Raw genomic sequence first — 15,887 nt, 5'->3', positions numbered from 1 at the left:
GATGAACAAAAAACTAATGTGATCTGATGGTGTTGGTTATGTTTGGACATAATCATGTTGTGATCTGAAAAGTCAAACTTTTTGAGAAATGTGGTTTAACTTGATAATTACAGCAGCTATGTGATTCTACATATGATTTTCAGTATTTTTAATATAATCCAAAATAATTAATAAACATTGTTCTGATCAAAAGACTTTTAAATAAATTTATTTAGAAACACAGACATCAATAATCAGCCTGTGAATCTCAACAATGGTGACAATAATAAAGCATGTTGCAGTGGCTGCCACCAATCACAACTCATTAATGGCTCCCATCATGCATTGCAGTATGAATAAATTATGAACTGAATTATCTTAGTAATTTCCTTTTCCTAATTGAATATTCTGCTCGTCACCATTGTTGAGGTGCATAGACTGGATCTTGATGTCTGTGTGTGCCTAAAAGAAAGATTTTTTTTTTTTTTCAAACAGTAATCCTTTGTACTATATCTAAAATTCTAGATATGTAGAATCTCGGTTATTCTGTGATCAACAACATAAATCTAAGACAGAAATAAGGGTCTCAATGAGTTCAGTGAAGCTAATCAAGTTCAAATGATGATTGCCATAACATAATCATCAGATCACTTTTTTTTCTTTGTTCATCTGGCTGTTATAATTCACTAACAGCAGCCAAGCAAAATCTAAAGTGAACATATAATGGTCAAGAGTCCAACTAAAGCAAACACCCATCACCATAACGGTGGCTTACAATTTGTGATTTTCTCCTTCAGTGATTCTGTTTGTTAACATCAGGTGTCTTCAATAATGCTCAATCATCACTCAATTAATCACTTAATTATCTCATTAAATTTAACACTGCTTCAGCGTTCATTTAACACTCTGCTCAGAGTTTATATAATTCACACTTTTCAGTGTTAATTTAACACTGGGGATTTTGCTGTGTAATACTATACACACACACTCATATATATATATATATATATATATATATATATATATATATATATATATATATATTTGTGTGTGAGAGAGAAAATATGAATGGTGTATAATGTAACTTGTATCAATTAGTGATCTTTTATAATTTTGTTGCTACTATTTATGCCTCACCTGCTGAAACAGTTAATTGGGTTTATATAATCCCTCTATATTTGTGAAAATCTTGTAATTGATCATGCTTGACTCACACAGACTTCATCATTCAGCATGCAAAACACAACCATGGTGACAAATACATTTCATTTAAAGTAAATTATCAAGTACTCTCTACAGTTATTTTTTAGTTACTAGAACTCTTGTGTAAGTGAACTATACTAACTAAGCATTTGTCAGTACCACATACTATTCCTATTTCACTTTACTTGCTTTTTTTAGAGCAATCGGTTTCCTGATATTTTCCTAGTAATGTGAACTCTAATGAGAAGTTAACACAACTAATGATTTTGATTCAAGAGTGCTTGAGTATACTTGATTAAAGGAGAAGTTCACTTTTAAAATGAAAATTCTGTCATCATATAATCACCCTCATGTTGTTTCAAACCTGTATGAATTTCTTTCTTCTGCTGAACAGAAAGGAAGATATTTAGAATATTATCAGTAACCAGACAGTTTTTGGGTCCCATTGACTTCCATAGTAGGAAAAAAATATACTATGGAAGTCAATGGGACCCAAAAACTGTCTGGTTACTGATAATATTCTAAATATCTTCCTTTCTGTTCAGCAGAAGAAAGAAATTCATACAGGTTTGAAACAACATCAGGGTGATTATATGATGACAGAATTTTCATTTTAAAAGTGAACTTCTCCTTTAACAAGTTTTCTATACAAATGTTATTATGTTGTGCCAACTAAACATTAATACACTACTTTACTTGGACATTTTAAGGCAATCGGTTTCCTCACTTTTTCTAAGTAAAGTCAACGTATTACATTTTACAGTGTAAAGTGGTGACTTGGTGCTTTGAAACACTGATGAACAATGTGGCATAACTGTGAAATGACATGAATATGAACATTCAAGTTCAAGTCTTTGCAAACAATGTACTGTGGACACAAATGGACTTTGATCTTAACTTTACTGCTTTATTCTTAAACGGTATAAACCAGTTAAAAACCATAAAGCTGTTTAAAAAAAAATGTTTCACAAACAGCTTGATCTCTTTTTGGGTAAAGAGTCACCTTTAAGCTACTGATGTGACTCCTCCATATCATGAAATTGTAAAACAGCTTTATGGTTTTGTAAAGAGTTTTCAGAAGTTCACGGTGTAACGTTACTGAATTCCTTCTCAGCTCTTTCCAGCTGTTGATTTAACTGGTTTAAGTTACACCGTTTGGTTTCAGAATAAAGCAGTAAAGTTACATAACATTATTACGATTTTACAGCTAAAAAATGTACGTTAAACTATTTACGAATATTTCATATTATAAAGATATCTGTATAATTTCCCTTTTACCATTTTATAGATTATAAATGTAAGATCCCTTAAACCTACTCCCACACCTAAACAAACCCATTTTATAGACAATATTAAAAGGATAAAACGTAATGGACAGATATGTGTAGGGAAATGGCAGTTTTATTAACAATGTAGCATTAAAAGATAGTTTGAGCAACTAATCCTACCCCTACCCCTAAACCTAACCATTTCTTAAAACTACGTAACTACAATTATAAATTAAAACAACAGACAGACAATCACAATCATTTATTTATTGAGAAAATGTCAAAACCGGTACCAAAAGTCGTTCACATGACGATGTGTCGCAGTCCTCTCTGGCAGTAACGTTATATAATAGTTTTGTATGAGGTAACGTTACAGAGCAGAATTTAAGTTATTAATCCATGAAAATGTTAATCCGGTTCGGTTTGCTGTTCGCTCTGTGAAGGCGCGCGCGCTTCTCCATTTCAAATGTAGTACACAACTTAAAAACGGCATGTCGCAATCTGTGACGAAGCATGCGAGAGCCAATGAGCGTTTGATATCACTGCCGTAAAACATGTCGTAACGCTTCGGGCGCAATTTTTGAATTTGAATTCACCACGAGCGCGGGATTTGACGTTGGTCTCTGCTGAGAAATGGAGACGAAGATCACTGGATAAAGGGCTGCATTTGGATCTGTTTCTTGCAAACAACGTATGGATTATAAAGATTTGATCACATTAAGTTAATAAAATTAATTTCTTTTGTGAATTTATGTTGTGTTTTAGTGTATTATGACTCAAAACATTAATGCCACGATTTGAATATGCATAAGTTAAATAGGAATACGCCCAAATTTGTACGTCGTTGTTTGTGTAAGTTGTTTATAAGTAAATAAATTACGTTTTCGTGCTGTCCACTGTCAGTATTATACGTTTCTGTGTGTATAAAACGTAAATAAATGTATGTATGGTAGAACTACACTTTACGTAAAAATACACACGTATTCTCATGAGATCACGTTGCAAGTTAAGATCAAAGTCCATTTGTGTCCACAGTACATTGTTTGCAAAGGCTTGAACTTTCATGTTCATATTCATGTCATTTCACAGTTATGCCACATTGTTCATCAGTGTTTCAAAGCACCAAGTCACCACTTTAGTTGAGGGGCCACACACATGATGAAGTCATTGATAAATAATGCTTAGTTAATGATGACTACTGTATTTGAATGCCAACAGAATTCGTATGTTATGTGCTGTGATTGGCCAATTTTGGGGTCTGTCCATTTACCTGCAGGCTATGAAGAAGACATGAACATGATGGATAACTCAGATCATAATGAAAACACATTGTTCATCAGTGTTTCAAAGCACCAAGTCACCACTTTAGTTGAGGGGCCACACACATGATGAAGTCATTGATAAATAATGCTTAGTTAATGATGACTAGTATTTGAACGCCAACAGAATTCGTATAATATGTGCTGTGATTGGCCAATTTTGGGCTCTGTCCATTTACCTGCAGGCTATGAGAAGACATGAACATGCTTGGAAACTCAGATCATAATTCAGAAAAAAAGTTCTCACATTAATTGATATACTGTTCTAGCCTGTATGCATGCATTAGATAATGTGGATTTTTGTACATTCCTTTAATAATTCGAAGAGTAGTCTTGCATGCATGAATTAATACTTTTTTATGCATGAATTCATGATGATTAATGTACCATAACCATAGCTGTATCCACAATGGGTGGTAAAGACCAATTTTTTGTGTGAACAAAGAAAACATCATGATCATGCGTAATAAATCATAATTCATGATGATGTACTCATCTTAGTTAATGTTTTAATTAAGGTGTTGTTCATCCATGAAGTCATGAATGAAAAACGTTGAACTCGTGTTAGTTCCTGATGATTCATGAGATATTAATGCATGAATGAATGCATATTTCATGCATGAATTTATACATGAATTCATGATAATTCATGTACCCTTACCGTAAAGTGTTACCAAAGCTACTTGCACTGCTGCTCCTGGGCTTCTTCAGCAGTATCCTCAGACAATCATTATATGCTACCTGCAGTTTGCACATGGTCTCCTTTTTGTAGTTGACCCATAATGGGGCTGCATACATAGGGGTACAGTAAGCACGAAACAAGTGCACTTTCACATCATCAGTGTCATGTTGAGAGAACGAGGAAGCAATAGCAGGTGCAATAAACTCTTTATTTAGCAACACTGATGAAACATACAAGGCAACAAACACTGGCGGGTGACGCAGGGACCTCGATGGTCAAACACGGGTGAGTCTGGGCTGGTGCTGAGTGAAGTGATGGTGATGGTGAATTCCGGCGTGAACGACGAACAGAACAGCGAACAGGAATCCAGGAACAAACACCACACGATCACAGAACGGGAACAGGAACACAGGATCAGGACACCAGACAGCACAAGACATCAACAACGATCTGACAATGGAGAGGAGAAAACGGTGATTATTTAAGGAAGTGATGATGAGTCGCAGCTGGCGCCGATGATGATTGCAGATTGATGAATGAGCGTGATTGCTCCGGCCACACCCACAGATCCACGCGACACACACACATACACAAATAACAAACGCACGAGACGAAAAGAAAGCAATGCATTCGTGAACCGTGACAATCAGAGCAGTAATGAAATTTCCTGACTAACATGTTCGCTTGGACATACAACATTCGTCTTTGCCTATACATGTCAGCATCATCTTCCATCTTGTCAGTAATGATATGCCCAAGATATTTTGTACAGTTAGATACACAGATACATTGCCCTGACAGATAAAACATAGGGAAGTGCGACTTCTGATCTTCCTTAGTCCTACAAACCAACACAACACTCTTCTTTGCATTGTACTGTACATCAAACTCATCCCCATACTTGGAGCATATATCCAATAACTGCTGGAACCCAACAGTACTGGGGGACATAACAACTAAATCATCTGCGTACATCAGGTGGTTTAACAGAGTGTTCCCTATTACACAACCCGTCTTACATATCCCCAACTGCTTTGAGAGGTTGTCCATGTATAAGTTAAACAGGGCTGGAGACAGAAGCCCCCCCTGCCGTACTCCATTGCTTACACTGAATGGTGATGATAGGCTATTTCCCCATTTAACCTGCATGCTTTGTTTTGCATACCAGTAAGCCAGTATACGTATGATGCATCCCGGCACACCCCTAAGCATAAGTTTAGTAAAAAGCTTATGATGATTTACTCTGTCAAATGCCTTGGACGCATCAATAAACCCAATAAACATTGTAGAGCCCTGCCTTCTATAGGATTCAACAGCTTCTTTCAATGCATAGATACAGAGATCAATACTGTGTTGAGACTTAAAGCCAAATTGATTTTCCGTGGTGTAAATGAGCCCACTCAGTCTATCTAGGAGCATCTTTTCTAACACCTTTGAAAGAATGCTAGCTAGAGCGATGGGTCTATAGTTGTCCAAAATCCCTATTTTCCCTGCCTTGTCCTTAATGACGGGCACTAATGTGACGGTCAACAGTATACCGTGAGTCATCAGCCCTGTCAGGCAAATGGATAGAAGGGCTGACACTCTGGGGCTGGCTAACTTGAGATGCTCCGCAGTGATGTTATCTTTGCCACTAGCTTTGTTATCAGCTAGTTGCTCTATAGCATTATAGACCTCATTGGGAGTAAAGTGGATTACATCCTCATTTAACTCACCCACACAATAGGGCTCACTTTTAATGCAATTAAACAGAGTTGCATAGTGCTGCCTCCACAGCTCTGCTATATTTTCTGCACCAGATACACCTTCAATATGGCAAGGCAATATTGTCTTGGCCCTATTTGTACCTTTCACCTCCTTCCAAAACTCAGTGACATTGTTGCCAATCAAGTTTTCAGCCATAGAGTGAGCTCTTAAGGCTTCCTCATGCTTTCCAACAAAGCGCACTGCATATTTATATCTAGCCCTGGTAAGTTTTTTGTGTTCTAACTCTGGCCCCTGTCTGGGTTTACCAGCTATAACCCATGACCTATGAGCCGTCTTAGCAGCTTCATGGTGGTCAACTACATACTTATTCCAGCCAGGTTTGATATTCTTAGCCTTTCTGGGGTGTGTGTGTAGAGGACGACTGGCATCATACACTCACCTAAAGGATTATTAGGAACACCATACTAATACTGTGTTTGACCCCCTTTCGCCTTCAGAACTGCCTTAATTCTACGTGGCATTGATTCAACAAGGTGCTGAATGCATTCTTTAGAAATGTTGGCCCATATTGATAGGATAGCATCTTGCAGTTGATGGAGATTTGTGGGATGCACATCCAGGGCACGAAGCTCCCGTTCCACCACATCCCAAAGATTGGGTTGAGATCTGGTGACTGTGGGGGCCATTTTAGTACAGTGAACTCATTGTCATGTTCAAGAAACCAATTTGAAATGATTCGAGCTTTGTGACATGGTGCATTATCCTGCTGGAAGTAGCCATCAGAGGATGGGTACATGGTGGTCATAAAGGGATGGACATGGTCAGAAACAATGCTCAGGTAGGCCGTGGCATTTAAAGTGTGCCAAGAAAACATCCCCCACACCATTACACCACCACCACCAGCCTGCACAGTGGTAACAAGGCATGATGGATCCATGTTCTCATTCTGTTTACGCCAAATTCTGACTCTACCATCTGAATGTCTCAACAGAAATCGAGACTCATCAGACCAGGCAACATTTTTCCAGTCTTCAACTGTCCAATTTTGGTGAGCTCATGCAAATTGTAGCCTCTTTTTCCTATTTGTAGTGGAGATGAGTGGTACCCGGTGGGGTCTTCTGCTGTTGTAGCCCATCCACCTCAAGGTTGTGCATGTTGTGGCTTCACAAATGCTTTGCTGCATACCTCGGTTGTAACGAGTGGTTATTTCAGTCAAAGTTGCTCTTCTATCAGCTTGAATCAGTCGGCCCATTCTCCTCTGACCTCTAGCATCAACAAGGCATTTTCGCCCACAGGACTGCCGCATACTGGATGTTTTTCCCTTTTCACACCATTCTTTGTAAACCCTAGAAATGGTTGTGCGTGAAAATCCCAGTAAGTGAGCAGATTGTGAAATACTCAGACCGGCCCGTCTGGCACCAACAACCATGCCACGCTCAAAATTGCTTAAATCACCTTTCTTTCCCATTCTGACATTCAGTTTGGAGTTCAGGAGATTGTCTTGACCAGGACCACACCCCTAAATGCATTTAAGCAACTTCCATGTGATTGGTTGATTAGATAATTGTATTAATGAGAAATTGAACAGGTGTTCCTAATAATCCTTTAGGTGAGTGTATATAGCCCTCACTATACCATTGTACATTTCATATAGGTCATTACAGTGAGTGACATCATCACAATTAATATTTGAACATAAAATAGCACCCATGGGTAACTGTACTTCCCTTAGGAGAGCATCCGACCTCCCACAATAGTACAATACATCCTCTCTATTTAGTTTATCCCAATCCACTTTGACCATGTTGGCGCCATCTTCTGTCGAACTACTGCAGTCAGGTAAGTTATCAACATTTATAATCATAGAGACAGGTAAGTGATCAGTTGTAGTCAACTCATACAGAATTTCAACTTTTTCCAGACTTTCATGAGCATCGGCTGTACAGATTACATGATCCAGCCAAGATGTCGTGTTCCATGCTTCACTGACGTAAGTATAACTACCAGCAGGTAGAAAATTCATACTGGAGAGAACCAGTTTACTATCCTGACAAAACTGTAACAAGTGCTGACCACAGAGAGATTTGTCATCAGAAATGTCTGCATTCAAATCACCCATCACAAATATATTTGCATATGTACATTCCCTAATATAAGAGTTCAAAAAGGCCAATCTATTCATATATTCATCTTCATTTGTATAGCAGTCATATGGGGTATAAACATTTAAAATAATAAAAACATTCATAGAATGCACAACTTTAATTGCAATGCACCAGTCCACCTCTAATCTGATAATACTGATCATTGGATCATATTTCTTGCGCCACAAAATGGCCACACCTCCAGGTATTCTACCACGCACCAATTTGGTGCTTAAATCTGTTGTGGATTCTCCTGCTCCATGAAAATCACTGTGGACAGAATTGAGTTTATCAAGGTCCTGTTTGGCTAAAAATGTCTCTTGCAGGCAGATAATGTCTGTGGTCTCCAGTAGCTGGCCAACCACAATCCGATGTGCTCTGTCTCCAGCACTCTGTCCTAGGCACGTGAGTTGTATGACACCACTCTGAGCACCATCACTGTTGCTAGTACTAGGCATCAGGTACCCCTGATCCCCTTACAGGCACGTTCAACACTGATATTGGCACAGCTATAGATTTAGGTTTGCGTGCCTCATAGAATCGCCGCACGAAAGTGCCTTCCGGCCACAGCTCTGGATTATACATTTCTTCTACTTCTTTGCACTCTGCAGTTATTTTAAAAGAACTGAACCGACTTTGCACAGCTTCTATCTTTTGGCAGGTTACATTACGCCCAAGTTTATCTTTCATATAGTTAATCAAAGTCTCAGAATCCAAATCAGGTGAGAATTTTGTCGCAAATACACTCACCAGTTTGGATTTTATGACTCGGATGTCTCCACCTGTACCAGTTCCAACAATGCCAGCAGTTTTCGTCCCTTTGTGAGGATTCAGGCGAGGTTTGGGCTTTACTGAAGCATTTTCAAGGACCTGTTTCCTGCGGTTGTTGCTCCTCTTGCCCTGGACCAGGTTCCAGGGTGGGGTAGCTGCCATGTCACTCCACTTCACATGAGAGTCTTCCTTTGCAGCACTGGTTAGCCTGCCCAGGCCTAAGGCAGAATTCTCCATCTGGCTTGAATCTCCTTCGCTGGTCTGACCCTCCATGTCATCCTGGGTCTTCTCCCAGGCTTGGGGAGTGGACACTCTCTGAGTCATTGCATGTTTGTTGGTTTGGAGAACAGGCCCTCTCCTCAGATTTGTTCTAGGCTGCTCATTAGCACTCAAACGTTGGTTTATGTCCGTAGTGATAATCCGCAGATCATTACAGGTATTTGTCTGCAGAGAAACAGCCTGTTTCATAGTTGTAATATCCACATTTAGTTGTTCAATCTTACCAAGCAGACAAGACACATCAAGGCTGTCGAAAGTCACAGGTGGAAGTTCATCAAGATGGAGAGAAACAAACCGAGGAACATTTTCACCAGCTTCATTAAGGAGCTTAAGGCAACTCCTGAACTCCTGAAGTCTTTTTGAGGCCCAGTGTGAGCCACAAGCTTGCGAGTAGAGCCTGGACACAGTTCAAAAAGCAGTTTAGTGGAGTTTACAATCCATTCTGATCCAAAATGGTCCACAGCCATCAAAACAATCTCATCCTGCTTCACAGTTTTGAGCTTAACAAACAAAAAGTTCAAATACTCATCTTCCACAGTCACTTGCCCTGTATCTGTGCGGTAGACTTCAGGTTTTGTTCGAATTTTGCTCCTGCCTGTAGCAACTCCACATGCTGTGGCAGCCATCTTGGAAAAAAACTTCCAATCCATTAATGAATGGACAATGCTAGATTTGTTGCCAAAGGAGACCAAGATCCCATGAGAGATGAACAAAACAGCTTTCAGCAGGAACTATCCATGACCTCAGATTGGAATGTCTTTACTGTCACAAACTTTACACACCAAGAGACTTTACATACATAAAACTCATCCCAGAACAATTCTTGACTGACCTATAATCAAACATCGTTCAACTACATAATTCTTTGTTGTCTACAACCTATGTGTCTATACTTTTAATACTTTATGTATATGTGTGTTCAGATCCCATACAAGTCAGGAAAATCGTTAGATATTAGATGTGTGAATGAAAGTGTGTACTGTTTCATATCAATGCTATCTTACGAACACAACTAGCAAGATGGCTGGAATTAAATCTGTGTAAAATGTTTCATATTCTGATAATTAGAAATCATGCCTAAACTGTTGCATCTGGTCTCTAATTAAAGCTAGAGAACCGACACCCCCAGGGAAGACATGATTTACGCCTTTGAAAACAAAGCAGCAGTCAGAACTCCCATTTGTAGGCGTAACAAACCTTTTTTTGTTTTAAAAAAACCCTTTAAAAACCCAGCTCAGAGCGTTAGTTAAGTTGGGCAGAAGTTGGGCAGTAGTTGAGCAGAACAAAAAGACGGGGGCAGAACAAAGATGAAGAAGAGCAGACAATGGTTATAGCCTAACCATGTAACAGATGACCAGACCAAGCCAAATTAAGATCAGATGGGTTAGATTCATTTCCAGTCATCTAACTACTTTCCGTATCCCATTTTCTTTCTTTCTTGGTGTTATTCTTCTTTTCCGATTGAAAGTCTCGGTTTTAAGTTAAGTTTTGCTGCAAAGTTTCGGTCCACGATTCACGGCCGCAACGCACGCTTTCAACTTCAAAGACGCTTCAACTCTCCGCCAGCACTCCACGTCCCTGAACTCTATCCAAGCACGAGATCAACCAACGGACCCCGAAAAACACCCTTGCACCCGACAAAAGGGAACCCTCAAACGGAACGCAGAAACGCAAGTACCCTCTAGACTCTTAACTGAACTGGTGCAGTATAACCTTTTATAACCTGCATAAGGAACGACCAGGCTTAAATTAATGATTGATGGTTCGTTCAGGTCATGTCTTGAGTGCATATAGAAATTCGGGATTTCTTCCTCTTCCCCTTAAACTCATTCTTTCCAAACTCTTTCTTTCTTTATTTCTTTATTTCTTTCTGTAACCTGTATGAATGTGTGTGTATGCGTGTGCGTGTGTTTGTGTTAGGTACTTTCATGTGTGTTAGCATATAATCAATAAAGTAGTGTTTGTATTTGAAAAGAGAAGTATTACTTGTGTTATGTGCTTACGAATTTATTGTCTTGAACTGCGATCTAGGTTACCTATAGCTTTTACCCTTGATTTATTTCTTAATTTACTGTTAGCTGGGGATTATTCTTTCTTGGCCAGGAAGATATTATATTTCTTAGAGTTAATAACTGTTTATGCTTTCTGTTCATTGGATTAACTGATAAAATGATCATACTATTGATTCTGCTACAGTAAATTCTGAAAATAATTAAAATATTAATTATTGATCATAATCCGTTATGAATAATAATTAATTATATTTATACGGGCGTATAAACGCTACACACCCATCAAGCTGGAAGACGAAGCGCTGGAGGAGGTGGAGAATTTCACCTACCTTGGCAGCATCTTTGACAAGCAGGGAGGTACCGATGCAGATGTACGAGTGCGTATCGGCAAGGCAAGAACAGCTTTCCAGCAGCTTAAGAAGGTATGGAACCAGGGCCGGCGCTAGCCATTTGGGTGCCCTAAGCACAATTTGCGGGTGGGACGGATGGGACATGTTCCCACCACTTTTTAAAACATCTCGAATGTACCAATTCTACAAATAAATAAATCTCCAGTTAACTGGCAGAGCATTCATTTCGTTCGTTTTTTAAATAAGATACTAGCGCTGAAATGTGTTTTTTTTTAAATCAAGTGATCAAATTGCTCGTTTCCGCTTTGATCAGTGGCGCGGATACAGTGTTTTCTCGTGTGGCTCGCGCACACACCGCACTGTCTTCACTCGACGCGCGCTTCAATCCGTTGCGTTGCGGATACTCTCTATTCGTTCTGTTGAAATCACAAAACACAATGCAAACGTTTGCGTGTCCCTGCTTGATATACAACCACTGATGAACATAATCGTTTTGATGAGAGAAAAAAACTATACGGGAAAAAAAATTTTATACAAGGGCGGATTCGAACTCAGACTCTCTGACACGACTGGCGAAAGCTCTACCACTGGACCATTAAGATACACGTTATTTTGGATGGCGGATCTATATATTGGCACTGACAACATGTATTAGGCTACATCTCATTAAACGACAAATAAAACCCCATGTAACCTACTATTTAAATCGATAGCCTATTGTGATGATTTTTCACGACCCAGATTTTGTGGTGCGCGCAGTGCGTGATGTGCGTGTGCGGAGCGCCGGCCCTGTATGGAACTCCAGTGCCCTGACCATCCACACCAAGCTCAAACTCTTCAATATCATTGTGAAGCCAATACTCCTATATTGAGCAGAAACATGGAGAACAACAGCCTCAACCATGAAGAGAATCCAGACGTTCATCAACACCTGCCTCAGGCGAATACTACGGATCAGATGGCCAGTTACCATCAGTAACAGGGAACTGTGGGAGAGAACCAGACAGCAGCCTGTAGAGAAAGAAATCCTCCAAAGAAGATGGCGCTGGATTGTTTATACCCTCCAGAAACCTGCTAACAGCATCACCAGACAAGCGCTCACCTGGAACCCTCAAGGTAAGAGAAAAAGAGGCCGCCCCTGAAAGACCTGGCAACGAGACTTAGAGGCAGAATCCAAGAAAATGAGACTATCATGGGGACAACTGGAGAAACTGGCCCAGGACCGGAACTGTTGGAGAGCTCTTGTTGATGGCCTACGTCCCAAACAGGACTAGAGGCAAATGATGATGATGTGAACTATAGCCTTTAGAATTACTTAAAATACATATATTATAACATATATAATAACAATGAGGCATTTGGTTCAAATAAAGTGTCAAATGCAAGTAATTATATAGTTTTATTTATTCTTCTCCCTTCTTCAGGAGAGGGCGGAGTCTGAGGGTTTGGTTTATTCCTGTGTGTTCTGGAATGAGACAGAGGGGGCGTGGTCTGGGAAGGGCTGTGAGAAGGTGTGGTCTAATGACACTCATACAATGTGTTCCTACTCTCATCTCAGTAGTTTCGCTCTGCTCATGGCCCTCTACCCTGTCCAGGTACATGTGTGACATATTTCAGATTTGAGACTAAATTATGATGATATTAACACGTCCGTTTACTCTTCCTTTCCTCCAGGACACGTTTGAGCTGGTGTTGATCACGCGTGTGGGTTTAGTTCTGTCTCTGCTCTGTTTATTTCTGTGTATCCTGACGTTCCGGTTCTGTCGCTCCATCCAAGGGACCCGAAACAGCATTCATCTTCACCTGAGTGTGTGCCTCTTCATCGCAGACCTCGTCTTCCTCTGCGGGATCTCCAGCACTCACAATCAGGTGCGTTTGAATGAGAAAACAAGTGTTGGTCGTGAAGGAATTATTTGAAAATAATAAATATTACCCTGTCTGTTGCTCAAATAGGCCTCATGTCAGAACTTTTCTTTCCTTTGAAAATGCTTATAACCGGATGTCCCTGTTCTCCATATTCCATATTACTTTACAACTGTAATTCACTGCAGTGCAGTGGCAGGACACTTGGCAGGACACTTTGTTTGGACTCTGATATGATAGCATATTCATTTTTACAGTGTAGAAACAGCAGTGAATCAAGATCAATCAAAGTTCCTAAATCAAAAACTGCATCCTCTCTTGGCAAAAGGCTCCATAGAAGTTGCACTTCTTCATGTGAGAGAGGCAGGTTTCTTAGCTGGTACTTTATTGTGCCCAAAAATGACTGGGGGCTGCATCCAGTTTTGGATCCACATGACCTTAATTGTACTCTGAGGACATACAGATTCAAGATGCTTACGCTCAAACTCAAATTGTCTCAAATTCAATCCAAGGATTGGTTTGTGACAATAGACCTAAAGAACACTTATTTCCAGATGAGATTTGGCAAGAACACAATACATTTCTCATGTTTATTTTCAGGGGTGAAGCTTCCCAGTATCGAGTGCTTCCTTTCAGCCTAGCGTTGACAACCTAGTGCACTGATCCTGTTCTGGCTCTTCTGGGACTCCAGGGAATTAGTGTGCTCAAATATAAAGATGTATGGTTGATTTTATCCCAGTTGAAATAGCTAGCAGCATGACACTGAGATGCTGTGCGTGCTCATATGAAGTGTTTGGGGCTCAGGTTGAACCTAAAGAAGTTTTTTTCCAATCTCCCTCTCAGAGAACCCTTTTTCTATGAGTTGTTTGGGACTCTACAATGATGGAGTCATGTTTGTCTCCTGCACGTGTAGACTCTATCTTAACAATGAAGGCATTAGGCTAGATACAGTTAGGTTTCATGGCGACAGCAGCCAGCGTCATTCCTTTGGGTCTGCTGCACATGAGGCCATACCAGTTCTGGCTCAAGGACAAGGGCTTTCGTCTTCTTAACCATCCTTCCAGAGTAATAATGGTTACGCACAGAGAACTTTGTACAGAGAAAGAGACATTGGTTTCTAAACCAGGGCCCCATCCTCAGGGCGTGTTGTTGTTGCAAGACTCTAACGACAGATGCTTCCCTCAGGGGGCTATCATGTGTAAGTCCGCAGAGACAACACTACGGTAGTTTCTTACATAGGGCGGGCTACGTTTGCATCTTTTTTTCCTGACAGGCGCAGCAGATCCTGTTCTGAGCAGAGACTGAATACTAAATTTCCCTCCCTGAGAGCCGTTTATATTCTGGGACATGTAAACCTGGGGCAGATATCCTGTTGAGGCAGAGTGGAAGTGGATCTGTTTGCATCCAAGGAGTTAACCCACTGTTCCCCTGACGGCAAAGCTTATCAGTCAGCTGTGAGTTCCTTCTTGGGACCTATCTCTTGTCCTGGGAGGGCAATAACAGAAGCTCCATTTGCTCCTGGAAAGGTCAAGGCTATTTTATACCCCAGACCAGACTATATCGCTAAGGTGTCTTCTCCAAATAGTCAGCCTATAGTTTTGAAAGCTTTCTTTCCTCTGCCTCATGAATAGTGGAAGCAAGAAACTCTTCACCTGCTGTGTCCGGTGAGTTTTTATGTCCACCGTTCGGACCAGTGGTTGAAATCCTCTCAGCTCTTAGTCTATTTCAGTTGCTGCAATAAGGGAAATGTGGTCACTAAACAGCAAATTTCAAATTGGATCACTGATGCCATTGCCCTCTCTTATGAGGCGTGCTGTATGGCTTCGCCTTTAGGGGTTAAGCCCTAACACACCAAACTGACGCCAAAGAACAAGCACTGATGAAAGCCGACTGTGGTATTGCCTTGCATCGCCTGCGTCAGGGGGAAAAGCTGCACTTGAACATACCGAGAGGACTACAGCCGACTGTCAGCTAGAATGCGTGTTAACTGCGCCTGCGTGTAAATGAGACAACTGTCTATTTCTGCAGATATATTCGTCTATATTCGTCATTCAAAAAGGGAAACTGACGCTGCAGGCTGCAGATACACAAACCATAAACAAAGCAGTGCATGCTTACTGTTTTGAATATCAATCCTGCTAAACACTTTCTTTATTCCACTCTGCTCATGTTAATATTGAAATATTCGCCAAGGAACACTCAGGTAAGATGACGTAACATTAGAACAGCCTTCTGTCTGTACCGTTTCGACTTTTTTGCTCGCTGTTTTGCTATTATTCTCGTGCACTGACTCATTCACTAAGAGCCAAT

The 15,887-nt window shown here is 40.3% G+C and overlaps 1 protein-coding gene across 1 annotated transcript in view; it reads left to right on the top strand.

Moving 5' to 3' along the window:
- LOC311077544 (uncharacterized protein) overlaps positions 1-15,887 on the top strand; it is a 471,588-nt gene that overhangs the window by 451,169 nt on the left and 4,532 nt on the right. Inside the window, exons 19-20 of the mRNA XM_084106074.1 lie at positions 13,139-13,309; positions 13,389-13,583. Of these exons, the coding sequence (XP_083962200.1) occupies positions 13,139-13,309; positions 13,389-13,583 (366 nt within the window). The remainder of the gene's footprint in view (positions 1-13,138; positions 13,310-13,388; positions 13,584-15,887) is intronic.

The sequence above is a fragment of the Abramis brama genome, assembly GCF_963993115.1.
Source record: "Abramis brama genome assembly, chromosome: 2".
Classification (NCBI taxonomy): domain Eukaryota; kingdom Metazoa; phylum Chordata; class Actinopteri; order Cypriniformes; family Leuciscidae; genus Abramis; species Abramis brama.
This window is presented reverse-complemented; position numbering and strand designations above follow the sequence as displayed.